At 41.2% G+C, this 26220-nt stretch overlaps 8 protein-coding genes across 14 annotated transcripts; 2 read left to right on the top strand and 6 right to left on the bottom strand.

Annotated features, from left to right (window-relative positions):
• Positions 1-293: 293 nt before the first annotated feature.
• On the bottom strand, positions 294-3414 carry LOC135432706 (zinc finger protein 345-like). 7 transcript variants are annotated; one of them, XR_010436949.1, is made up of 3 exons: positions 914-3414; positions 737-850; positions 294-657 (listed from the first exon to the last, which is right to left on the bottom strand). XR_010436949.1 is itself a non-coding variant. In XM_064688475.1 (2 exons), exon 1 carries the CDS (start codon positions 3308-3310, stop codon positions 923-925), a length of 2388 nt encoding a protein of 795 aa, XP_064544545.1. In that variant the 5' UTR covers positions 3311-3414; the 3' UTR covers positions 294-850; positions 914-922. The 7 variants fall into 7 exon arrangements, 3 of the variants coding, with proteins under 3 accessions (XP_064544545.1, XP_064544546.1, XP_064544547.1); XR_010436950.1 differs by having other exon boundaries at positions 294-654; XR_010436947.1 differs by having other exon boundaries at positions 737-3414.
• Positions 3415-3733: 319 nt separating this feature from the next.
• On the bottom strand, positions 3734-6284 carry LOC135432772 (zinc finger protein 91-like). The gene has a single exon (XM_064688585.1). The coding sequence runs from the start codon at positions 6191-6193 to the stop codon at positions 3848-3850; it is 2346 nt and encodes a 781-aa protein (XP_064544655.1). The 5' UTR covers positions 6194-6284; the 3' UTR covers positions 3734-3847.
• Positions 6285-6690: 406 nt separating this feature from the next.
• Positions 6691-9160, bottom strand: LOC135432755 (zinc finger protein 676-like). Its single transcript, XM_064688562.1, has one exon. The coding sequence runs from the start codon at positions 9078-9080 to the stop codon at positions 6726-6728; it is 2355 nt and encodes a 784-aa protein (XP_064544632.1). The 5' UTR covers positions 9081-9160; the 3' UTR covers positions 6691-6725.
• A 350-nt stretch (positions 9161-9510) lies between these two features.
• On the bottom strand, positions 9511-12096 carry LOC135432669 (zinc finger protein 540-like). The gene has a single exon (XM_064688426.1). It carries the CDS (start codon positions 12042-12044, stop codon positions 9693-9695), a length of 2352 nt encoding a protein of 783 aa, XP_064544496.1. The 5' UTR covers positions 12045-12096; the 3' UTR covers positions 9511-9692.
• Positions 12097-12422: 326 nt separating this feature from the next.
• On the bottom strand, positions 12423-15256 carry D19A. Its single transcript, XM_064688425.1, has 2 exons — positions 12632-15256; positions 12423-12570 (listed from the first exon to the last, which is right to left on the bottom strand). The coding sequence occupies exon 1, from the start codon at positions 15140-15142 to the stop codon at positions 12641-12643; it is 2502 nt and encodes an 833-aa protein (XP_064544495.1). The 5' UTR covers positions 15143-15256; the 3' UTR covers positions 12423-12570; positions 12632-12640.
• Positions 15257-15399: 143 nt separating this feature from the next.
• LOC135432670 (zinc finger protein 714) lies at positions 15400-17833 on the top strand. Its single transcript, XM_064688427.1, has one exon. The coding sequence runs from the start codon at positions 15469-15471 to the stop codon at positions 17710-17712; it is 2244 nt and encodes a 747-aa protein (XP_064544497.1). The 5' UTR covers positions 15400-15468; the 3' UTR covers positions 17713-17833.
• Positions 17834-17879: 46 nt separating this feature from the next.
• On the bottom strand, positions 17880-18979 carry Sf3b6 (splicing factor 3b subunit 6). Its single transcript, XM_064688428.1, has 3 exons — positions 18733-18979; positions 18556-18674; positions 17880-18485 (listed from the first exon to the last, which is right to left on the bottom strand). Exons 1-3 carry the CDS (start codon positions 18748-18750, stop codon positions 18257-18259), a joined length of 366 nt encoding a protein of 121 aa, XP_064544498.1. The 5' UTR covers positions 18751-18979; the 3' UTR covers positions 17880-18256.
• Positions 18980-19191: 212 nt separating this feature from the next.
• On the top strand, positions 19192-26187 carry LOC135432667 (transportin-1-like). The gene is made up of 10 exons (XM_064688424.1): positions 19192-19351; positions 19648-19769; positions 19831-20502; positions 20582-21691; positions 21750-21920; positions 21983-22154; positions 22320-22415; positions 22833-22908; positions 23204-23378; positions 23443-26187. Exons 2-10 carry the CDS (start codon positions 19671-19673, stop codon positions 23548-23550), a joined length of 2679 nt encoding a protein of 892 aa, XP_064544494.1. The 5' UTR covers positions 19192-19351; positions 19648-19670; the 3' UTR covers positions 23551-26187.
• Positions 26188-26220: the final 33 nt, after the last annotated feature.

The raw sequence follows: 26220 nt of genomic DNA, 5'->3' as shown, positions 1-26220 counted from the left end.
AGTTAATGAAAATTATCTTTTAAGCGATCAATAAAATTAATTGCTGATCAAAACTTTATTTGTTAAAGTAAAACACGAGTAATCGTACTACAATAATCGGTTTTTTACAAAGTGTATCGATACTTTATGTTATGCTGCGCAGCGCCAGCTTATATTATATATCAATTATAATAAACGCATATGCATATATGTATATGTTTATGTATGTAAATGTATACATATGTACATGTGCAAATAGATTCATTCCTCCCAATTTAAAGTGTTAACACGCCAGAAAATTAAAAACATTCATATTTATATACGAGTAAATATATATTTCCTTAAACAGTAATTATAATAATCATGTTGTCATTTTCATGGTGCTTAACTAAATAACTTGAAAGATTTTAAAGTATTGTTTGCGTACTTTTATCATGCAGATTTTTGAATTTAATGCCACAGTTAGGGTTCGGGTTGATAGACTGCGTGTCCATTCTTTCAACTTTTAGTATCGTACCCAGTGCGTTGTCTTCAAAGGACATCAGCATATTCTAATTCTTTTAACCGGCTTATGAGTTCTGTGTGGCTTTAAGTTCGGTAAGAACGGCGACAAGCCTGTAATTCCTTCTTATCAGGACCATGTCTTAATCCCAGAAGATGTTTGCATCCGCTAAGCTACTAAATGTCAAAATATTTAGTGATTTTTATGCTAGTCAGAATTTATACCCATAGAGTAAGTGTGCAATTCAACACGTACTTAGTAATTCATTTTGTAATACATATTTGAAATGATTAAGCAGATAAAGTTATAATATGTAACCATTCGAGGAATTCGCATAGTTCATAAAGGTTTTTAAGAGGACTGGGATAGCTGTAAGATTTATAATAACTAAATGTAAAAAATTGCTCACACTTACTCAAAACTTATTCTTACCGCTTCAATTTATACATGATCTAATTTAAGAGAATCAATGCTAGTTCCGTCAGCTTCAGCTTTTTGTCCATAGTAGCTATCATAGGAGCCCTTCTCATTCTGCACTTGCCTTTGGAGTCTATTGAGCTGCTCGCAAGCGGCCTCTTGAATCTTACGAGTTTCCTCTTCTGCCTTTCGCTTCGCCTCATTCTCCTCCCTCTGTTGAGCTAGCAATGCAGCAGTAGCTGCGGCACGTTCTGCAGCGGGATCCTGGTACTCCTCAAAAATCTTTGGTTGCTTTTTGTTGAGTTCGACCTTCAGTCCCTTTGCTTTACTAACAGAAGGCTTTGGAGGTTTCTTGGCTTTTGGGGGTTTCGGCGGCTTGTCGTGCACCTTCAAATGTGTCTTCAGCACTTGCTCCTGACGGAAATGTTTGCCGCATATCTTGCATTCAAAAGGCTTTTCGCCAGTATGTATATATTCATGATTGCGCAGGTACTGCGCCTTGGCGAAGCGCTTGGGACAATAGCGACAGGCGAAGTCCTTCACCTTTTCGTGTATTATCTTGTAGTGAAGTTTCATATTGCCAATGTGGTTAAAGCCACGACCGCAGCCCGGACAAATGTGCTGACCTTCTTTCTTTGTGAAGTTGACTTGTGGCGACCAAGATGGTACAGAAACCGATGATATTGGATTAACAGAGGTTCCCGCCAATTGAGATATATCAACACGTTCAACTCTATGGGAATTCTTCGGCTTAGGAGGAACTATTGGCACGGGCTTTATGTCCACCGGCTCTGCCAATTCCTGGTTCAAATTCTGGGTAGTTTGTGCGTCACCATCGCCTTGAGATTTAACAGTGGTTTCAGCGGGTGGTACCTCGCGTTTCTCGTGAATCTGCAAATGCTTGGTCAATCTCTTCTCGAAAAGGAAGATCTTACCACAGATTTTGCACTCGCAACAATTCTCGCCAGTGTGGAGTCTCTCGTGGATCTTGCATGCGTGCGATTTTCCAAACGTTTTGCCGCAATACTGACAGGCAAAGTTCTTAATCTTCATATGAACCACTTTAACATGATTAGAGAGTGCCTGTTTGTTGTGGGATGAATGATCGCATTGACGACATTGAAACTGTTTTTCTCTAGTGTGCGTCAATATGTGTTTGTTCCACTCCTGTCGAGTTGTTTTGCCCACACCGCAATAGGGACAAACATGGTTCTTCACGCCGGCGTGACGCAATAGATGGTCTCTTAGCACACTGTGTATGTGGAAGCGTTTGCCACAAATTTCACATGCATAAGGCAGTTCCTCGCCCGTGTGCTTATACATATGTTTTTTGAGCGCCGTTGGACAACGGAAAACTTTTTCACACTCCGTGCAAGGATGATTCCGTGTGTCGGCCTTAGCAACTTTGTGAACCTTTTTCATATGGAACGTGAGCAAAACAGATCGTGGGAATGTCTTGTCACATCCCTCAAAGGTACAGGCGTGTACCTCAGAGAATTCCGAATGAGCGTGATCCATATGAAGTCGCAGACCACCAGCCGTAGTGAAACCCTTCTTGCAGGTCTCCACAGTGCACTGGAATGGCAACAGATCGTTGTGATGCTTCATGTGTTCTTCATAGCGAATTGCTTTCTTGAATTTCTGGTGACATATATGACAGTCTATTAGACGATGTAGGTGTCGCTCAGCGGCCGGAATGCGTTTGCGTTTTGGTTTCGTTTTGGGCTTATCGTCTTCATCATCATCGTCATCGTCATCATCGTCCGAATCAGAGCTAGAGGAGTCATCTTCATCATCATTATTTTTTTTAGCCTTTGTCTTTGATGCTCTGGTACTACTTCGTAAACGAGACAAGGGCATGGCGTCGTCAGATTCGCTGCTATTTGCTTCAAAGTCAATATCATCATCGTCATTGTCGGGTTCGCTTTCACTGGAGGATTGCTTCTCTTTCTCTACTTCCTCCACTTCTTTGTCGACATCTTCTAACATTTTAAAAACATCCTCCTCATTTTCGATTATCTCTATTTTAGTATTCAGAAGCGGATCGAAATTGATACGATCCTCGTCCATTTCTCCATCCGGCGGCGGTACATGCAGTATGTCGACATTGTCAATTTGATTAATATCAGCAATAACGGGCGTGAAATAATTGTTGGCCACCATTTCTTGAAACTTTTGGGCGGAGTCCACACACTGTTTCTGAAATCCGTGTAAATCGTTGAGCCGGGTGTAGCAAGTGGTGCAAAGGTTTTTGGGGAACCCATCGTGCTGTTCCACAGACAGCGAAGTGCACACACAAAGTTTCTTAGCGAGACCCGGGACTAGAAACAGGTCGTAGGCTGGGTCGTTTCGCAAGTGGTTCAAGCAAACACGACATATCGAATGTATGGAGTATTCACTCCCCTCATTCATTTTGCTTATTCTGTTTTTTCTTCAGATAAGTTTCAGAATTTTAGTAAAATTTCAAGCACCGTCCGATGAGAAAAACTATGTATACGCGTCCACAAAAGGAACGAATGATTTATGTATCGGTTACTTGGACGAGTAATCAAAAAGTCGTTACTTGTGCGATTGTTCCGATACTTATTGGGCATTTTGATATAAATATTGAATTTTATGTAAACTGTCATTTTAAAAATGAATATTATTTAAACATGCAATATGTAGCTAAGATAAATTGAAAAAACTTGATCGGTTTTTTTTTTATCTAAAATGAAGTTCGAATCAAGTTTAAAAAATAAAAAGAATTTTACATAGCACAATCACATAATGTCCCGAACAATAATATTGATATATCAATACATATTGTTACCCCAACAAGAAGCCTTTACAAAATTTTAAATAAAAGGGTGTTTATGTACATAAGTTGTATAAAATAGATAAAAGAAACTATATACATATTATAAAAAAATTAAATAATAGTTTCAAATAATTTTATTTATTTATTATTTAAACTGAATCTTTTTTGAGGTCATCCACGCTGATACCCGTCTCGGACGATTTTACTTGAAAGCTATCACTGGATATCTTCTCGATAAGCTGTTCCTTTTGCAGCATCTGCAGTTGTTCGCATGCGGCCTCTTGAATCTTTCGAGTTTCCTCCTCCGCCTTTCGCTTCGCTTCATTCTCCTCAATCTGTTGCGCGAGCAAAGCAGCTGTTGCTGCGGCACGTTCTGCAGCGGGATCCTGGTACTCATCAAGAATCTTAGGAGATTTTTTGTTAAGATTCATCTTCGGTCTTTTTTCTTTACTACTATTTTGGGGTTTCGGATCTTTGCGAGGTTTCGCCGGGTTCTCGTGCTTCCTTTTTACATGCGTCTTCATTACTTTTTCCTGCCTAAAGTGTAGGCCGCATATCTTGCATTCAAATGGTTTTTCGCCGGTGTGAGTCCATTCATGATGTCGTAAAATTTGTGCCTTCGAAAAACGTTTGGGACAGAAGCGACATGCGAAATCCTTCACCTTTAAGTGTATTATCTTGTAGTGTAGTTTCATATTGCCAATGTGGTTGAAGCCACGGCCACAACCTGGGCAAATATGCTGGCCTTCTTTCTTTGTAAAGTTGACCAGCGGTGAAGAGGATTCCACAGAGACTGAAGATATGGGGTTAACAGCAGTACCCGCAAGTTCGGATATATCTACACGCTTAAGTCTATAAGGATTCGACGGCTTAGTTTGTTCTTTTGATATGGGTTTCGTGTCCACTGGATCATTCACCTCCTGGTTCAATTTCAGAGTGCTTTGCGAATCATCGTCGACCTGCGGTTTAACAGTAGTTGCCGATGCTCGTAATTCGCGCTTTTCATGAAGCTTTAAATGCTTTGTCAAACTCCTCTCGAAAAGCAAGACCTTGCCACAGATTTTGCACTGAGAGCAATTTTCGCCAGTGTGGATTCTCTCGTGGACCTTACAGGCATACGACTTGCCAAAAGTCTTCCCACAGTACTGACAGGCATAGTTCTTAATCTTCATATGAACCACTTTGACATGATTGGCCAAGGCCTGCTTGTTGTGGGAGGAATGATCGCACTGAAGACAATGAAACTGTTTTTCCTTGGTGTGCGTCAATATGTGTTTATTCCACTCCTGTCGAGTTGTTTTGCCCACGCCACAATAAGGACAGACATGATTTTTCACCCCGGCATGGCGCAAGAGATGGTCCTTGAGTTCACTATTTATGTGAAACCTTTTGTTGCAGATGTTACAGGATATAGGCTTCTCCTCGCCAGTATGTTTATACATATGTTTTTTAAGAGCCGTTGAACAACGGAAAACTTTGTCGCATTCCGTGCATGGATGATCCCGTGCCCGAGACGTTATAATCTTGTGTACTTTTTTCAAATGGAACGTCAGTAAAACAGGTCGAGGAAATGTCATGCCACATCCTTCCACAGTGCAGGCGTGCACTTCAGAGAGTTCTGAGTGAGCGTGGTCCATATGGAGGCGTAGGCCACCAGACGTAGAGAAACCCTTCTTGCAGGACTCCACATTGCATTGGAATGGCAACAGATCGTTGTGATGCTTCATGTGGTCGTCGTAAAGTTTTGTGTTCTCGAATTTTTTATGACAAATGTGACAATCAATCAGATCATCAAGTTGCACATCGGCCTTTGGAATGCGTTTACGTTTTGGTTTCGTTTTAGGTTTGTCCTTTTTATCATCATTTTCGATACCCCACTCAAAGCTAGCGGAATCTTCATCATCTACTACAATTTTTCTTTTAACCTTTGCTTTGGATGCTCTAGTAGCACTTCGTAAGCGGGACAAGGGCATGGCGTCTTCTGAGGCGCTGCTATTCGCTTTTAAACGCGCATCATCATCATTGTCACTGGAGGGATTCTTCTCAACCTCCTCAACTTCTTTGTCGACATCATCCAACATTTTAAAAACATCCTCCTCATTCTCCACTACCTCTATTTTAGTATTAAGGAGCGGATCAAAGTTGATACGATCCTCCTCTGTTTCTCCATCGAGTGCCGCAGCACTCATTAAACCGTCTTTGTCAACATTACCCATGTCGGGTATAAAATAATTGTTGGCGACCATTTCTTGAAACTTTTGTACAGAGTCTACACATTGCTTTTGAAATCCGTGCAAGTCGTTGAGTCGAGTGTAGCATGTGGTGCAAAGGTTTTTGGGGAACCCATCGTGCTGTTCCACGGAGAGTGAAGTGCACACACAAAGTTTCTTGGCCAGGCCCGGGACCAGAAACAGGTCGTAGGCCGGATAGTTTCGCAGGTGGTTCAAGCAAGTGCGACATATCGAGTGTATGGAGTATTCACTCCCCCCATCCATTCCGTTAATTGTGTGTTTTCTGCGGATGAGTGTAAGTTTTATTAATTTCAAGCACTGTCCGATGAGATAAACTGTGTATATGCATTCGGGAAAGTAACGAGTAATTAGGTATCGGCTATTTGCACGAGTAATCAAAAATACTCGTACAATTCGATTGTAGTGTTTGCGATAGTTGTTGTTGATAATATTAAAATTGTTTTAAATGTTCATTCTAATTCAATAAACGAATTTAATCTATTTTTTTATGTGTGGGCGAAACTCAAGAAAAGTCAATATGGTTCACTCTGTTATTAAACAAATAAATTTTTTAATTTGAAACGCATATTAATAATGATGTTCTTAAAATACTGTTATTTACAAACCTATAAAAGCGTTAGCTTATTCCAAAAAATAATATTGGTATACCAACCAATTTAATTATCCTATCAAGTAGAAGTTACTGAAAACTTCTTAATAAAACGAATTAAATCCCCTTAAATATTATAACATAATGTAAATAGTTTTTAAAGCATGTTTTTCTAATCGTGTTTATTTAAACATTATCCTTTTTGAGGTCATCCACGCTGATACCGGTTTCTGATTTTTTTACCTGAAAGCTATCACTGGATATCTTCTCGATAAGCTGTTCCTTTTGCAACATCTGAAGTTGTTCGCATGCGGCCTCTTGAATCTTTCGAGTTTCCTCCTCCGCCTTTCGCTTCGCCTCATTCTCCTCAATTTGCTGAGCGAGCAGAGCAGCTGTTGCTGCGGCACGTTCTGCAGCGGGATCTTGGAACTCATCAAGAATCTTAGGCGGTTTTTTATTAAGATTCATTTTCTGTCTTTTTTCTGTACTAGCTTTTTGGGGTTTCGGTTCTTTGCGAGGTTTCGCCGGATTCTCGTGCACTTTTCTTACATGCGTTTTCATTACTTGCTCCTGTCGGAAATGTTTGCCGCATATCTTGCATTCGTACGGCTTTTCCCCGGTGTGAATCCATTCATGATGTCGTAATATTTGTGCTTTTGAAAAACGCTTGGGACAGAAGCGGCAAGCAAAATCTTTCACCTTTTCATGTATTATCTTATAATGAAGCTTCATATTGCCAATGTGGTTGAAGCCACGCCCACATCCCGGGCAAATGTGCTGGCCTTCTTTTTTTGTGAAGTTGACTTGTGGCGACCAGGATGCCACAGAGACTGAAGATATGGGATTGACAGAGGTACCGGCCAATTCGGATATATCTACACGCTCAAGCCTATGGGAATTCTTCGGCTTGGTCTGCTCAATTGCTATGGGCTTCATGTCAGTCAACTCCTGGTCCAAATTCGGAGTGCTTTGCACTTCATCGTCAACCTGCGGTTTAACAGTAGTCGCTGATGCTCGTAATTCGCGCTTTTCATGAAGCTTTAAATGCTTTGTCAAACTCCTCTCGAAAAGCAAGACCTTGCCACAGATTTTGCACTGAGAGCAATTTTCGCCAGTGTGGATTCTCTCGTGGACCTTACAGGCATACGACTTGCCAAAAGTCTTCCCACAGTACTGACAGGCATAGTTCTTAATCTTCATATGAACCACCTTGACATGATTGGCCAAGGCCTGCTTGTTGTGGGAAGAATGATCGCACTGCCGGCATTGGAACTGTTTTTCCTTGGTGTGCGTCAAAATGTGTTTATTCCACTCCTGTCGAGTTGTTTTGCCCACGCCACAATAAGGACAGACATGATTTTTCACCCCGGCATGGCGCAAGAGATGGTCCTTGAGTTCACTATTTATGTGAAACCTTTTGTTGCAAATGTTACAGGATATAGGCTTCTCCTCGCCAGTATGTTTATACATATGTTTTTTAAGAGCCGTTGAACAACGGAAAACTTTGTCGCATTCCGTGCATGGATGATCCCGTGCCCGAGACGTTATAATCTTGTGTACTTTTTTCAAATGGAACGTCAGTAAAACAGGTCGAGGAAATGTCATGCCACATCCTTCCACAGTGCAGGCGTGCACTTCAGACAGTTCTGAGTGAGCGTGGTCCATATGGAGGCGTAGGCCACCAGACGTAGAGAAACCCTTCTTGCAGGACTCCACAGTGCATTGGAATGGCAACAGATCGTTGTGATGCTTCATGTGGTCGTCGTAAAGATTTGTGCTCTTAAATTTTTCATGACAAATGTGACAGTCAATAGGATCATCAAGTTGCACATCGGCTTTTGGAATGCGTTTACGTTTTGTTTTCGTTTTAGGTTTGTCCTTTTTATCATCATTGTCGATACCCCACTCAAAGCTGGAGGAATCTTCATCATCTACTACAATTTTTCTTTTAGCCTTTGCTTTGGATGCTCTCGTAGCACTTCGTAAGCGAGACAACGGCATGGCGTCCTCCGAGTCGCTGCTGTTTGCTTCGGATTGGGCATCATCATCATCATCACCATTGTCGTTTTCGTTGTCACTGGAGAGATTCTTCTCAACCTCCTCAACTTCTTTGTCGACATCATCCAACATTTTAAAAACATCCTCCTCATTTTCTACTACCTCTATTTTAGTATTTAGGAGCGGGTCAAAGTTGATACGATCTTCCTCCGTTTCCCCATCGTGTGCCGCATTCATTACATCGTCATTGTCAACATTACCCATGACGGGTATGAAATATTTGCTGGCGACCATTTCTTGAAACTTCTGTACAGAGTCTACACATTGCTTCTGAAATCCGTGCAAGTCGTTGAGTCGAGTGTAGCAAGTGGTGCAAAGGTTTTTGGGGAACCCATCGTGCTGTTCCACGGAGAGTGAAGTGCACACACAAAGTTTCTTGGCGAGACCTGGGACCAGAAACAGGTCGTAGGCCGGATCGTTTCGCAAGTGGTTCAAACAAACACGACAAATCGAATGTATGGAGTATTCACTCCCCTCATCCATTTTGTTTTTGCTTATTTCGCTCCTAATAAGATTATAAATGAATACAAATTTCAAGTATTTTTCGATGGAAAAAGCTATGTATACGCGTCCATGAAAGGAACGAGCTAGTCGTGTATCGGTTACTTGCTTTAGTAATCACAAATACTCGTTACATGTGCGAGCTCGAAATGCGTAGCTCAGAAAATTCTTGTGGTCTTTAAAAAAATTAATTTTTTTTTTTCGAAATTCGAGATATTAATTTTAAAACGTAACCATAATTGGCTTGAATATTCTAATTCATATTGATAGTAATAGAGTACCTTTTTTTCTGCTTCTGGCATTGTTTCACATATGTATGTGTACCGAAAGTAGATGCTTGCCCATGTTGCCAAAGGGGTTATCTTTTATAATTTAAATTATAATTATAAAATGTAATAAAAATGATTGAGTATTTACATCGCACCATACATTTGTTATAATGCATACAATCATTTATTTCATGTCTTAAGCTGAAAACAACTTAAAGTATTTTCAAACTTTTGCAGTAACTAAGACTACGAACATTAAGAATAAGCAATAAATTAAGATCAATATCCTAGAATCTAATATTGCAAAGAAAAGCATCTTGAGAGTTCAAACATGATCCATTTTAAGAGCATCCACGCTTATACCAGCCTCAGTCCTTTCCACTTGAAAGCTATCAAGAGATATCTTTTCGATTAGCTGTTCCTTTTGCAGCTTCTGAAGCTGCTCACATGCAGCTTCTTGAATCCTACGAGTTTTAGCTTCCGCTCTTCGTTTGGCTTCACTCTCCTCGAGTTGCTGAGCAAGCAGTTCAGCAGTAGCTGCAGCCCGTTCCGCAGCAGGATCCTGGTACTGTTCATAATTCTTTGCGGGACGTTTGTTAAGTTCGATTTTTGGCCTCTGATGCTCTTTTTTCTGAGGTGTGGTTTTTGGAGCTTTTTGAATTTTTGGTGGTCTGTTGTGTGAAATCATATGCTTTCGCAGCGATGAGCCGTGGCTAAAATGTTTATCGCATATTTTACAGCCATACGGCCTCTCGCCTGTATGCGTATATTCATGATGACGTAGATATTGGGCCTTGCCAAAGCGCTTGGGGCAGAAGCGGCACGCGAAATCTTTGATCTTTTCGTGTATCACCTTATAGTGTAGTTTCATATTCCCAATGTGGTTGAAGCCACGCCCACAGCCTGGACAAATGTGCTGGCCTTCTTTCTTTGTGAAGTTCACTTGTGGGGACCAGGAAGGCACAGAAACTGATGATATTGGATTAACAGAGGTTCCGGCCAGTTGAGATATATCAACACGCTCAACTCTATGCGACTTCTTCGCTTTAGCGATAGATGCGGGCCCCGGTTTTACGTCTACCGGTGTTGTAGACTCCTGGTTAACAATTGAAGAATCCTGACCTGTCTCGTCGACCTGTACATTTACATTAGTCGCTGGTAACTCGCGCTTCTCATGAATTTTTAAATGTTTGGTCAATCTCTTCTCGAAAAGGAAGATCTTACCACAGATCTTGCACTCGCAGCAATTTTCGCCAGTGTGAAGTCTCTCGTGGATCTTGCAGGCGTGCGATTTTCCAAAGGTTTTACCGCAGTACTGACAGGCAAAGTTCTTAATCTTCATATGAACCACATTGACATGATTGGCCAAAGCCTGCTTGTTGTGGGAGGAATGATCGCACTGTCGGCATTGGAACTGTTTTTCCTTGGTGTGCGTCAATATGTGTTTATTCCACTCCTGTCGAGTTGTCTTGCCAACTCCGCAGTATGGACAAACATGGTTTTTCACGCCGGCATGGCGCAATAGATGGTCCCTAAGTTCACTGTTTATGTGAAAGCGTTTGTTGCAGATGTTGCAGGAAATCGGCAGCTCCTCGCCAGTATGCTTATACATATGTTTTTTAAGCGCCGTTGGACATCGGAAGACTTTATTACATTCCGTGCAGGGATGGTCGCGGATCTCAGGCTTGATAATGTTGTGAACCTTTTTCTGGTGATGCGTAAGCATACGAGTACGAGGAAATGACTTGTCGCATCCTTCTACAGTGCAGGCGTAGAGTTCGCAGAGTTCTGAGTGAGCGTGATCCACATGATGTCGCAGACCTGCGGCAGTCGTAAAACCCTTTTTGCAGGTTTCCACAGTACACTGGAATGGTAAAAGATCGTTGTGATGCTTCATGTGTTCCTCGTAGCGAATTGCCTTCTTGAATTTTTGATGGCAAATGTGACAGTCGATAAGACGCTGCATCGGTCGCTCAGTCGTAGAAATTTGCTTGCGCTTCGATTTCCTGTTAGATATATTTGCGTTATCTACGCCCGATTCAGAGCTAGAGGAATTCTCATCATCAGCCATATTCTTGCCCTTTGAATTTGTTTGTAATACCACAGCAGCAGTTCGTAGCTGAGACAGAGGCCTGGCGTCGTCGGAGTCGCTACTATTCGCCTGAAAGTCCACATCGTTATCATTTTTCTCGTATTCGCTTTCACAGGAGGACTCCTCCGTCTCTTCCGCTTCTTTGTCGACATCTTCTAACATTTTGAAAACATCCTCCTCATTCTCAATTATCTCAATTTTTGTATTAAGGAGCGGGTCAAAGTTAATTCGGTCTTCTTCTTCGATAGCCACATCAATATCCTGTGGTGCAACACGCAGCACGTCGAAATTGTTAGCCTGGTTGGTCTGGATTGTAAAGTAATTGTTGGCTAACATGCCCTTCAACTTATCAAGAGAGTCCACGCATTGCTTCTGAAAATCATGTAAATCGTTTAGACGGGTGTAGCAATTGGAGCAAAGGCTTTTTGGGAACCCATCGTGTTGCTCCACCGACAGGGAAGTGCACACACACAGCTTCTTGGCCAGGCCCGGAACCACAAACAGATCGTAGGCTGCAACGTGTTGCAATTTTGATAAACAAGTGCGACATATTTCGTTTATGGAGATTTGCCTCTCCTCATTCATTTTGTTAGTGCAATTTAACCCTTAACCTACTGCTGTTTTTTCACAGATTATTCAGGGATTAAACTATTATTAGATATCGGTTACTAAAACGAGTACTCGTGTAATGGTAATTCGTTACAACTAAGCGCATCACTAGAAACGTTTTACATTTATATGTACGAGTATACCATGAATCTGCGAGCTCATAAATAAGGTGTGTGCAAATATGGGGAAGGGTATTTAAATATGTCGGACATAATACCCTATTACGGCGTTGCGTGCCTACGATTGAGGGTAGTTTTAATTTCCGAAGAACTTCCAAAGCAAAACGAACACACATTTTAAGTACGTTATATGAATTTCATTATTCTAATTAAGCAATAGATGCTATGCAGTACATAGACAACAAAAATACATATGTATTTATAAATGTATGGTAAAATTAATATTGTTGTAAAATACATGTGAGTTACTGTGTTCATGCCACAATAAGCAATTTTAGAGCAATTCGAGGGTATAGATCATAGTTTCTTATAAGACTGAGGAGCTGTAAAAAATTATAGCTATATATAAAATATTGCTGGGTTTTGAAATTGTCTCATCCTCACCGTTCCGATTTATACATGATCTATTTTAAGCGCGTCCACAGTGAGGCCCTCAGCTTGAGCCTTTTGTGCATAGTAGCCGTCATAGGACGTGGTCGCTTTCTCAATCTCCTGCTGCTTTTGTAGCTTGTTCAGCTGCTCGCAAGCTGCCTCTTGAATCTTCCGTCGTTCGATGTCTGCCTTGCGCTTCGCCTCGTTCTCCTCAATCTGATGGGCAAGGAGCTCAGCTGTAGCCGCAGCTCGCTCTGCGGCCGGATCTTGATACTGATCATAATTTCTTGGCTCGCGATCGATCTCCCGCGGCTCGATCTTGTGGAAGGTAGGCTGCACTTCTTCTTTCTCTGGATATACGCGCCTATTGGGCTTGTCGTGTGTCTTAATATGCTTCTTCAGCGCCGTTTCCTGACGGAAATGTTTGCCGCAAATCTTGCATTCAAATGGTTTCTCGCCGGTGTGAATCCATTCATGATGCCGCAAGATTTGTGCCTTTGAAAAACGCTTCGGACAGAAGCGACAGGCGAAATCCTTCACCTTCTCGTGTATTATCTTATAGTGAAGTTTCATGTTGCCAATATTGTTAAAGCCTCGACCACAGCCGGGACAAATGTGCTGGCCTTCCTTCTTGGTAAAGTTGACCTGGGGCGACCAGGATGGCACCGATACCGATGGTATTGGATTAACAGAGGTGCCCGCCAGTTGAGATATATCCACACGCTGAACGCGCCGTGAATTTTTCGGTTTATTTGCTGCTGCTGCTCCTGTCGCGGGCCCGCCGCCACAAGCCTTTAGCAAATCATCGGCTACATTCGGAGGCATCATTCCATCGGGCTGCATATGGCTGGGTATTTGGACACCAGGCAGCGGAATGTTAAGCGGACGATGCGTTTCCACTGGCGGCAGATCACGTTTTTCATGTGTCTTCAAATGCTTCGTTAAACTCTTCTCGCAAAGGAATATCTTGCCACAGATCTTGCACTCGCAACACTTCTCGCCAGTGTGTGTTCTCTCGTGCACTTTGCAGGCGTGCGATTTTCCAAAGGTCTTGCCGCAATACTGGCAGGCAAAGTTCTTGATCTTCATGTGGACCACTTTGACGTGGTTGGACAGAGCCTGTTTGTTGTGGGAGGCATGGTCGCACTGGCGGCACTTGAACTTCTTTTCCTTGGTGTGCGTCAGAATGTGGGCGTTCCATTCTTGGCGTGTGGTCTTGCCCACGCCGCAGTAGGGGCATACGTGGTTCTTAATGCCTGCGTGCCGCATCAAGTGATCCCTGAGTGCGCTGTTGATTACGAACCGTTTGCCGCATATGTTGCATGGATACGGAAGCTCCTCGCCCGTGTGCTTGTACATATGCTTTTTGAGCGCAGTCGGACAACGGAACACGGTGTTGCACTCTGTGCAGGGGAAGTCGCGCAATGGAGCCGCAGACTTGGAAATGTTGTGCGCCTTTTTCATGTGGAAGGTGAGCAGACGCACGCGTGGGAATGTCTTGCCGCAGCCCTCAAAACTGCAGGCATGCACCTCGGAAAGTTCGGTGTGCGCGTGATCAACATGTATGCGCAGTCCGTTGGCGGTGGTGAAGCCCTTTTTGCAGCTCTCCACTTTGCATTGGAATGGCAACAAATCGTTGTGGTACTTCATGTGTTCCTCGTAGCGAATCGCCTTCTTAAATTTCTGATGGCAAATATGACAATCGATGATGCGATGCAAATGCCGCTCGGCAGCAGGAATGCGCTTGCGTTTGGGCTTTTCCTTTGATCCGCGCCTTGAGCCAGGTTCACCGTCGTCGTCGTAGTCATCATCTGAGGATGAAGATGTACTGAAATCCATATCGTCGTCGCCATCAAGGGGCCTTTTCTTTTTAGGCTTGGACTTGGCTGCTCTTGTGCTTTTGGCTTTGCCCCGCATGCGCTGTGCTAGGGGAATGTCGTCGTCGCTGCTGTTTGGCTCAAAGTCTACGTCCCTGTCGTTGTCGTTGCCGCTCTCAATGGAAGACGAGTCCTCGTTGTACATGTTTACTGTAATGGGCTCTTTGATCTCTCTCTTATTTTCTTTGACTTCCTTTTCGACTTCCTCGGCCTCCTTGTCGACATCCTCTAGCATCTTGAACACATCTTCTTCGTTTTCGATTAGCTCCATTTTGTGGTTCAGCAGCGGATCAAAGTTAATGTGCTCATCATCCTCGTTGGGCATGTCGTGCGCCGAGACGCTCGGATCCAATACGTCAAAGTTCGATTGACAAGTGAAGGCGTTGCTGGCGACCATATCTTGAAACTTTTGTACAGAGTCCACGCATAGTTTTTGAAAATCGTGCATATCGTTAAGCCGGGCATAGCAATTAGTGCACAAGTTCTTCGGAAAGCCATCGTTTTGCTCAACAGACAGCGAGGTGCACAGGCAAAGTTTTTTGGCTAGGCCAGGCACCAGATACAAATCGTAGGCAGCATCGTTCTGCAAGAGATTCAGGCAAATGCGACACAGCGTGTGTATGGAGTATGTCCTCGCCACGTCCATCGTGCTTGGTTAATTTGAAGTATTTTTAAATGTTCACAAAATTTTTGCTCTTCGGTTGTTTCCAGCAACAAAAAAAAATAATATTGACACGAAAAAAATTGGTATACTCGTCAGCCAACTAGAACGAGTACAAGTATCGGTTACTCAAGCAGCTACTCCTATACATGTGCATAAATAATCGATATTTCGCGATGGCATACGCCAATGCCTATATCGATACTGTGTTTTGCTTGATCTTTGTATTTGTACATCACTATAAACGCTTTAAACACTTGTGCAAATCAGTTTGGGAATTGTTTATTCTTTAAAATTTTTGAAATTCTGGAATGAGTACAAACACACTGTACTCAGTTCATTCAATATGCCGCGTTTGCCTAGAATATCTCGAGAGCAGGACAGTGTATGACCTGTTTTTATTGCCAGATCTTGCAAAGACATTTACAGTATGCACGTCCTTGTTGGTGGATCCCCAAGACGGCTATCCCAGAAACCTCTGTTCCAGTTGCTTCGCCAGATTAAACGACCTCCATGATTTTCAGCAGCTCTGCGTGGCCTCAGTGCAGCGCTTTAAGCAAATGGTAGCCAGCAAGCTCATCGTCGATGTCAACACAGTTGACATTTACGAACCGCTGCCGGTGGCCAGCAACGAGTCCGCACTCGTGTCCAAGGATGAGCAGCCAAGCAATGAGTTCGATCCTTTGATAAGTCATAAATTGGAGATGATTGACAACGAAGAGGATGTCTTTAAAATGCTGGAGAACGTTGACAAAGAAGCCGAAGACGTTAAACGAATTTTGAGCGACTGCTCATCGGAGTCGAGCCTTAGCGATGATGATGTTCCTTTGGCTCAGCGCCTGCTAGACCAGAACAGCGAAACGGATAGCGAAGAAACGTGTGAGAGGCTGGCCAACTCAAAGGCAAAACGAAAGCGTATTCCCGCAGCCGAGCGTCATCTTCACCGCATTATCACCTGCCATGTATGCCAGCAGAAATTTAAGAAGCAAGTCAACTACGATGAGCACGTAAAGCACCATAACGAACTGTTGCCCTTTCAGTGCCAGATGGAGAACTGCAAGAAGGGTTTTACGACAGCGGCAGCACTGCGTCTACATGTGGACTATGCGCACACGAAAAGCGCCGCTGAAATTCCCTGCACAGTTGAGGACTGTAAGCTGCTGTTCCCACGCATGCGACTGCTGACAATTCATTTAAAAAAGGTACATAATATGTCGCGTGCTAGTGTGCCACGGGCGGAGCAGCCGTGCACCGAGTGCGGTATGCTATTTCGCTGCCCAGTGGCCCTTAAGAAGCACATGTACAAGCACACCGGGCAGCAGCTGCCCTATCCGTGTAATATATGCGGCAAGGGTTTTCACATTAATAGCGCACTTAAAAATCATTTGCTACGGCACGCCGGCATCAAGAACTATGTGTGCCCATATTGTGGTGTGGGCAAAACCACGCGACAAGAGTGGAGCAAACACATTCTCACACACACACAGGAGAAAATGTTCAAGTGCCAGATCTGTGACCATGCTACACACACGAAACGAGCGCTGGATAATCATGTGAAGATTGTGCACGAGAAAATTCGAAATTATGCGTGTCAATACTGCGGCAAGACTTTCGGAAAATCGCATGCTTGTAAAATCCATGAGATGACGCACACCGGCGAGAAGCGCTGCGAGTGCAAGGTGTGCGGCAAGAAGTTCTTGTATACAGAGAGCTTAACCAAGCATCTGAAGATACACGAGAAGAGTGTCGATCGTGCCATCGAGACCTACCGCCAGCGCCAAGTGGAACTCAGTAGCTCAAACCCAACAGCTGAACAGACCTTTAGTGAAGCATCTGATTCTCTGGCGAAAAATGACGCCAATGCAGCGGACCAGCTATTGAAAGTGTGCGCCGAGTCAGTGGCTACAATACCACGGGATCCGCGTCGTGTCGAACGTGTGGACATTGCGCAATTGGCAGGTACTGTTGTGAATCCCATTCCCGCCGTCTTAATGCCCTCCAACGCAGCAACGCAAGTAAAGTTTGTGCAGAAGGAGGGCATGCATATCTGCCCGGGTTGTAATCAAGCCTTTAACAATTTGGGCAACATGAAGCGACATTACAAGAGCGTCCATGAGAAGGTCAAGGACTTTGAATGTCGTTTCTGTGCTCGTCGCTTTGCCAACTCACAATCTCTTAAGCAACACGAATGGATACACACGGGCGAAAAGCCGTATGCCTGCAAGACCTGCGGCACCCATTTCCGTCAGGAGGCTGCTTTGATTCGCCACCAAAAGGTGCACGAAGAGAAACCACCGAAGCCAGCAAACCGTCCAAAACAAATAACAGAAAAGTTTCGGGAAAAGGAACTGCAAAAATGTGAGAAGAGGCGTAAAGTTGAGGCATTGCGTCAAAAGATCGCCGAAGTAGCTAAAGAGGAGCTCCGGGAGCTGGCCAAGCAGCGTATGCTGGAAAAGCGGCAAAATACCTACGCGCAGTATCAGGAGGCAGCAGCGGCGGCTTCTGAGAAGACACAAAAACAAGATGAATCCGAGAGCAAAGAGTTCTCTAACTGAGGGAGCCCATTTGGTGCTATATGCTTCCAAGTATGGGAGATGTTATTGCTGGTTAATATTTAACTGTGAGATAGTTGTCAATAAGATATGATTAAATTTATATTACGACTTTTAAATGAAATCTGTAATTTCTTTGATTGTTAAGCCCCCAAGCAATCAAGCGACAGTTTTACAATTTTTTTTTTATTTTTACTTTTACTTGCTTGTTATATTGATGAGAGTTGTTTTAATGTGTTTTATGATTGCCAATTGTTCGAACTTCAAGCGGATTAAGTGTCTTGAAGTGCCAAACATTGGCATGATTCATGGTGATGATTGGTGATGATGTTTAATGTTGTTACGAAAATGATGGAAATTATTTTAAAACTCGACAAATAGGTAGCAAAAATTATTGTATAAAAATACAAATTGTTACGCAGTTTTGAGCATTGTTAAAATTTTATAAAATTGGCTTGCTTTTACACATAGGTGGTATGTGTGAAAAGTTCAATGAACCATATGAACTGGCGACTATCAGCCCCGCAATTTTGCAGCTCAACAGCTTCTAAGGTGCCTCCGGAGTTTTTAAATTGTACTTGGATTTTATGTTGTTGAGCTCCTCCTGTTTTTTGTCCACATCCACGCGCTTGAAGGCCTTGTTGGACTGGTAATAGAGAACGACGAGGTAGCGATTGCACACATTAAAGCCGGATAAATGGTCGCATGCGTTTTTAGCATCGAAAATGTCTTCGTAGACCACAAACGCGGTGCCCCTTGTCTCCGGCGTGTTGCCACTGTCAATGATTGCAATTACAAATGCAATTAATTAAATGCTTCAATTAAGTTTAAGTTTCATTCACTTACACGCGTATTTGACGAATGGCACCAAATTTTCCGAAAATATCGTACATTTCGTCAGATGTTATTTTATATGGTAAATTGCGTACATATAGCAGCCGATTCACCTCTGGCGGCAGCCGAATCTGTAAAAAATTTTCATTTTAAATGTATCTCAATTATTCCTTTGTGTGCGGCACTCACGTTGTTGCGCTTGTTCATGTCTGGCCGCAACTGCTCTTAAAATACGACTAGCAAAAAACTTTCACTTGACCGTCTGGCTGGCGTTGCCGCTTGTTGACCTCGGGATGAATGTCCTGGAACTTGGTCCTTTGTTAAAATTTAATGGATCTGTCTGTCTGGCCTCAAACCCAAACAAATAGTGATTAAATTATGTTAGAGAATCACGCTATGTTATTTAACATAACATAAAACTGCTATGAACATAATATCAAACGTGTTAATAATATTAATATTTTTCTCTCTACAAATGCTGCAGCAAAAACCAATGATTTATATTTTTTTACAATGTCAATTTAGATAAGAATCAAGGAAAATTAAATACGGCAACATAGTAAACAAGCAAACAGAGCTGTCATCGTTACTTTAACATTTAATTCACAATAGATAAAGACATTTTACAGCACTCTTTTCTTATCGTTATCGATTGGAATGTGACCCTAAATGCTCTTAGTCACTCAGTTGGTCACACTCAAACACCACAAAAAATTCATCTGGCAGAAAAGTGAAAAAGAGAAAATTAAGGGGTTTATCAAGTGTACCCAGCAAAATTAGTTTTAATTCACACCCAACACTATTGAAGGTAAGTTTCAATAGGTGCACTAGTTCTAACAAAAAGTGAAGCAAAATAATGTTTAACGACTACAAAGAACATGGCGGCAGCGACAAGCCTCAAGTAGTTATTACATTATGTGTTTTTTTTTTCACGCTGTCTGTATAACTGAGCATGTGTGCGTGTGTTAGTGAGTGTCTGTGTGTAAGTGTAGAGAGATGGCCTCGGACAAAGTTCCTCGTACTACCCTTTAAGAGGGCGTTCAACTCTCGTAGTATGGGTGGGGTTGATTTAGACGGTATATCTAATTAATTTGCACATCTCAGCATCTCACATAAACTGCATCAAAATGACGTGGGAACCCCAGGCAGAAGGTCTTCAGCAGATCATTGGGATCTTAAAAGAATCTCAGTCACCAGACACAGCGACTCAAATGGCAGTCCAAATGGTAAGCCAGCTGCATAAATAAGCAAATAAAAAAGGCTCAAGTTACTTTTCGTTTTCATTAGAAACTGGAGGAATTCAACCGTTATCCAGACTTCAACAATTATTTGATCTATGTGCTGACCAAATTAAAAACGGAAGATGAACCCACACGTTCGCTGAGCGGCTTAATACTAAAGAACAACATACGCATGCATGGCAGCAACCTGCAGCCAGAGATTGTTGAATACATTAAACACGAATGCCTTCAAGCTGTGGGCGATGCATCACCTCTGATACGCGCCACCGTCGGTATTCTGATCACCACAATTGCCAGCAATGGAGGTCTGCAAAATTGGCCACAGTTGTTGCCATCGCTGTGCGACATGCTTGATAACCAGGACTACAATGTGTGCGAGGGAGCATTCAGTGCTTTGCAAAAGATCTGCGAGGATTCAGCTGAAATCTTAGACTCGGCTGCTCTCAACAGGCCACTGAACGTGATGATACCCAAGTTCTTGCAGTACTTCAAACATAGCAGCCCCAAGATACGCTCTCACGCAATTGCATGCATTAATCAGTTCATCATTAATCGATCCCAGGCGCTAATGCTACACATTGATGCGTTTATTGAAAATCTGTTCAATCTGTCGTCTGATGAAGATCATGAAGTGCGCAAGAATGTCTGCCATGGCCTAGTCATGCTGCTTGAAGTTCGAATGGACAGACTAATGCCCCACATGTCGCAGATCATTGAGGTAAGCAATTAAAACTAGGATAAAGTATACTATATTGCTCTAACTTTGCTATTTTATGTATTTTCTTGTCTTTGCTCAGTATATGCTGCTGCGCACACAGGACTCCGATGAGGGCGTAGCCCTGGAGGCGTCCGAGTTTTGGCTGTCGCTGGCGGAGCAAAGTATTTGCAAGGATGTGCTAGCACCGTATTTGGCCCAGCTGGCGCCTGTGTTGGTGCGTGGCATGAGATACTCTGAGATCGATATTATTCTGCTTAAGGGAAATGTAGAGGAGGATGATATGGTGCCGGATCGCGAGGAGGACATACGTCCACGCTTCCACAAATCACGCACACACACCATCAAAAGCGGTGAGGTTAGCCAGGCGTCCGGTGGTGAGGAGGATGAAGATGAATTCGATGATGGCTTGGACGATGATAGCTCGCTATCTGAATGGAATTTGCGCAAGTGCAGCGCTGCCGCCCTTGATGTATTGGCGAATGTATTTCGCGAGGATTGTCTGCCCATTGTTCTTCCTATTTTAAAGGACACACTGTTCCATCAAGAATGGGTTATCAAGGAGAGTGGCGTGTTGGCACTCGGCGCCATTGCCGAGGGCTGCATGCAGGGTATGATTCAACATCTGCCTGAATTGATACCATATCTGATTAGCTGCTTGTCCGACAAAAAAGCGCTGGTGCGCTCCATCACCTGTTGGACTCTCTCGCGCTACGCTAACTGGGTTGTCAATCAGCCGCATGATCAATACCTAAAACCGCTAATGGAGGAGCTGCTCAAGCGTATCCTGGATTCAAATAAGCGTGTGCAGGAGGCCGCCTGCTCGGCTTTTGCCACGCTCGAGGAGGAAGCTTGCACCGAACTAGTTCCATATTTGGAATATATACTAAAAACACTCGTTTTCGCCTTTTCCAAGTATCAGCACAAGAATCTATTGATCTTGTATGATGCTGTTGGCACCTTGGCTGACTCTGTGGGTCACCATCTAAACAAGCCACAATATATTGATATATTAATGCCGCCACTAATTGACAAATGGAACTTGCTGAAAGACGATGACAAGGATCTGTTCCCATTGCTTGAATGCCTGTCTAGCATTGCAACTGCCCTGCAATCGGGCTTTCTGCCCTATTGTGATCCTGTCTATAGAAGATGCATATCGCTCATTGAGCAGACAATCAATCAGGAGATGGTATGTCATCATCCTGAAATTATATTAGCATATAGATAGACAATTCTTATTTTTTCAGCTCTGCAAGCAAAATCACACATTTGATCATCCCGATAAAGAACGCATGATTGTTGCTCTGGATTTACTCTCTGGCCTGGCCGAGGGTTTGGACAGACACATTGAAACTCTGGTAGCTAATAGCAATATTATGCATCTGCTTTACCAGTGCATGCAGGATGTTCTGCCGGAAGTAAGTTCATTTATTTGAGAATCTTAAAGCATTGTTAAATTTTGTTGTTGTTATTGCTGTAGGTGCGCCAATCCTCATTTGCTCTGCTCGGTGATTTGACTAAAGCCTGTTTTCCACATGTGCATCCGTTTATGGCCGAGTTCTTTCCCATATTGGGTCAGAATTTGAATCCCGATTTTATTTCGGTCTGCAACAATGCGACATGGGCTATTGGCGAAATATGCATGAAATTGGGTGAGTCCTCGAGAATATTTGTTATAAAAATAACATCAAACAAGATTTTAATTTGTGAATATTAATACAGCTTGAGTATGTAAACAAAATATTTACATATATAAAGTATATTAGTTCTATTCATAGAGCAATGATATAATCTGAATTCTTTTTTATATTATCTAGGGGAGGAAACTAAGCAATACATACACCTTGTACTAACCGATCTCTTCATCATCATCAATCGCCCGAATACGCCCAAAACGCTGCTGGAGAATACAGGTGAGTAGATGCAAATGGGTGTGTGTGCTATGTGCAATCGTTATTAAAGCTGTATGCAATGTATATGCGAAATATTTATATGTTTGTGTGCGTATGTGTGTACGTATGTTTGTACATATGTATGTGCGCTATCTAAACATTTATTTCTGGTATCATTTAACGTTGCATGTGACTCATTGTCGCCGATTGCAACAACAGTAACAATAATAAACAAAACATGTGAACATCACATATAACACATACCATCATTGTATTGTAAGTTTTCGTGAATGTTCAACTTTTCGTTGTGTGTAATTAGTTGAAAACGAATCGATGCAATACAAACACACAAAAAACTAAGCAAATACCAAAAAATCCATACAATAAATGTAATATAATTTATTCAGTTGATTTATTTATATTTTTCTGTTCTTTTAGCAATAACAATCGGTCGTCTAGGTTATGTGTGCCCAGTTGAAGTGGCTCCTTATTTGCCCGAATTTGTACGACAGTGGTGTGTAACACATTTATCAAATATAGTTTTTTCATTCTTATCATTATATATCTTATTCTTATTGCATTTCCTAACTAAAACTTTAAATTATGCTTTTAAAGAATTCAGAACACGCAACAGAATTTCCTTTTACAGTAATTTTTGATCTTCTGTAATATATAAATTTCATTTGTGCTGTTCCTTACTTTTTTCTTCCATTTTTTAATCTTTTGCTTCCATTTGAGTGTTTGCCTGTGGCATGCTCAGCTCTTAGATGTTATATTTAATTCTTTTTTGCATGATATACCCAAAACAGGTGCACATCGCTGCGTCACATACGAGATAACGACGAAAAGGACTCGGCTTTCCGTGGCATGTGCCACATGATCACCGTGAATCCAGCTGGCGTTGTGCCTGACTTTATATTCTTCTGCGATGCAATAGCATCATGGGTAAATCCGCCACAAGATCTGCATCAAATGATACAAAAGGTATGTGTCTTATCTTGTTATTTCAATTGAAAACTGTTTAACTGACTTTAATTCGCTTAAACAGATATTACACGGCTTCAAGACACAAGTTGGTGAAGAGAATTGGCGTCGATTTGTTGATCAATTCCCGCCAACTCTAGCCGAACGTTTGGTTACAATGTACAACATATAAGGTGGCATTGGCTTCACGAACAGTCCACATACCACACCCATAAGCAACTTATTAACTAGACAATTATGTTTATGTATGCAAGTAAGCGTGTCGTCGTCTTTAAACTTAGTGTAAGCACAGTTAGCAGACAAATGTTTAATTAGGCTTATTCGATGCAGTTCGAATAATTCAATTACATTAATTTTTGGAATTTCAACTTATAAAGTCAACTACAAAACGCCGAAAAAGCAAACAGCAAACTAATACAATACATTTACAAATTACACATATATAACTACATAACATTTAACCCAAATAGGTATATCATCATGTACATATATATATATATATCCTATAGATATATATATGTATATGTATATATATATTTACATCAAAAGTAGGATTCTCTTGTATCTGGATATAAATTGTCAGTCTTACTCCGCAGTAGCCAATTCTTTATATTTTGCATACTCCCATTGCAAATCAAATTATACTTAAATACATTTGCGTTCCGGCTGTACTTATACCGGAACCAGTGCTATAGCTATAGAAAACACATAAAACACATACTCCCAAACAAGCTCTAGGAAATGCTATTCACACAACAATAACCAGTTGAATATGCTTATTTACTGTGTTTACTTATCGCTAATTATTGGTAATTTTAATTTCAACGTAAGCTAAAAATGATATTGCGGTCCGTCTCGCGTATATTATAATATGATATAATAATGATATAACGTAAATCAAAGCAACAATCGTAACCGGTAACCAAATAAAAAAAGTAGTTGGGCTAATTGTGAACTGAAAATCAAAAGAAACGTGTGCTAAAATATTAAACAAAATTCTGCAAAAATATAACAAATATTTAATATCAACAAAGACTGATGGCTTACAAAAAAAAAAACTCCGTTCAATACCATAGACATGCATTCATCATCTGCCGAATGATTTTCACAACTATACCCAACACTTTCAATAATAGAAAATATATAAAAATATCGTCGCGTCTCGGGTTTCGGGTTCGGGTTTTACGGTTTCGCGTTCGCGTATTATCGTCGCTCGTTCGTTCGCTCGTATATCGTATCGTATCGTATATCGTCGGGTAATAAAACTAAAGAAAAAACTAATAAATAATAAGAGTGCAACTGTTACTGATACAAATTTACTTATAATGTATACGACTTGATATTTATATGCTATGCAATTTAGAGAATTTTTTTGTTTTTGTTAAATTAACAATATGAGATTAGAATTCCGTTAAATATGATATTTATTTTGTGCGATCCTTAAGAAATGTAAAAAAAAAGAAGAAAAAACCAAGCAACTGATTGACTGATTCAATTTTTAAAGTATTATATAATTTTTGTATAGGAACATATTTAAATATTTTTTTTCTCCGACTTTTGCTATAACTTGCATAGACTTGTTTTGGCGTTTCCTCTGGTACGCGTTACCTTATTATTTATGATGTATGTACAGAACAAATTTTTAACGATTAGGTGTAAAGTGTACTACTTAACGGAAAACAAAAGTCTTTGAAATTGTCGCGGATCAATACCTAAAAAAAAAAACAAACTTAACTCAAATCAACTCAAAAAACAAAGTAAATCTAAGTAATAGTATTAATTATATGCAAACTGTTAAGCACAGTTTGTAATTTTATTTCCTTTTGAAAAACAAACAAAAAATAAGAAAACAGGGGGAACGTGTGATAATAATGTAACTTCGGGTCGTTCGTTCGCGTCGCGTGAAAACTAAATACAATATATATAAAATAAACAATACGGGACTTTCGCCCCCGAGTCCCCAATAACATGGAATCAAACATATAACTGAAAACTCAAAATAACTGAAAGCAAAAGCAAAACTAAAACTAAAAGAAAAATCGTGATTTCGTTGTACCTTAAACCGAATTCATCGCGGAATTTCGGTCGCGTTCGCGTGCGTTTGTATCTCTCTCGGGTGATCTTAGTGATTAGCGATTAAGCAGTAAAAATATTAAAAACAAAAAGTATAAATTTAATAAAAAGCAACAATTACACACACACACACACTCACACACATACATACACATACAAACACCTAATACATAGAATATATACATAGGCATATATAATATTTCTAGGTTATGCATACTAGGTTTTCATTCAAACTATTCATTTCATTCAAAACAGTAAAACCAGAAATAATATAAAAATTTCTTGGTTTCTATATGAGAATTCTGTTTAGAACACACACTAACACATACAACCAAGCACACCGGCAATTTTAAACGGAACTCTTAGGTGTATAACCCTGTCAGAATTTTTGTTTGCAAATTAATTTCTTCCTGTAAACTTCACACTATCGAAACGACACAATTTTATTACAAAAACATATGTACAACACATGTATATATGTATACCAAAATAATTAATGTATAAACTATAGCAAGTCCTTTACACAATATGAATATGTAAACGATGAAAAGCACACGGCAGTGTCAATAGAATATTGGAAATGCTAGAATGCATGGATTCCAATCGACTGAAATTTGAACAATTGTCAAGTTCTATTGTCACTCTGCTAAAAGCTGAAACTTGCGCATTCAATGTTCTCTAAGGAGACATGTGTAACCTAATCAGAAACTTGAATAAATATGTATGTATAACATAATCATTAAATCAAATAGTTTTTCATTAAGAAGAG

Source organism: Drosophila montana, unplaced genomic scaffold (assembly GCF_035044405.1).
Source record: "Drosophila montana isolate Dmon_TW-CO22-7 unplaced genomic scaffold, ASM3504440v1 contig_3213_1, whole genome shotgun sequence".
NCBI classification, from domain to species: Eukaryota; Metazoa; Arthropoda; class Insecta; order Diptera; family Drosophilidae; genus Drosophila; species Drosophila montana.
This window is presented reverse-complemented; position numbering and strand designations above follow the sequence as displayed.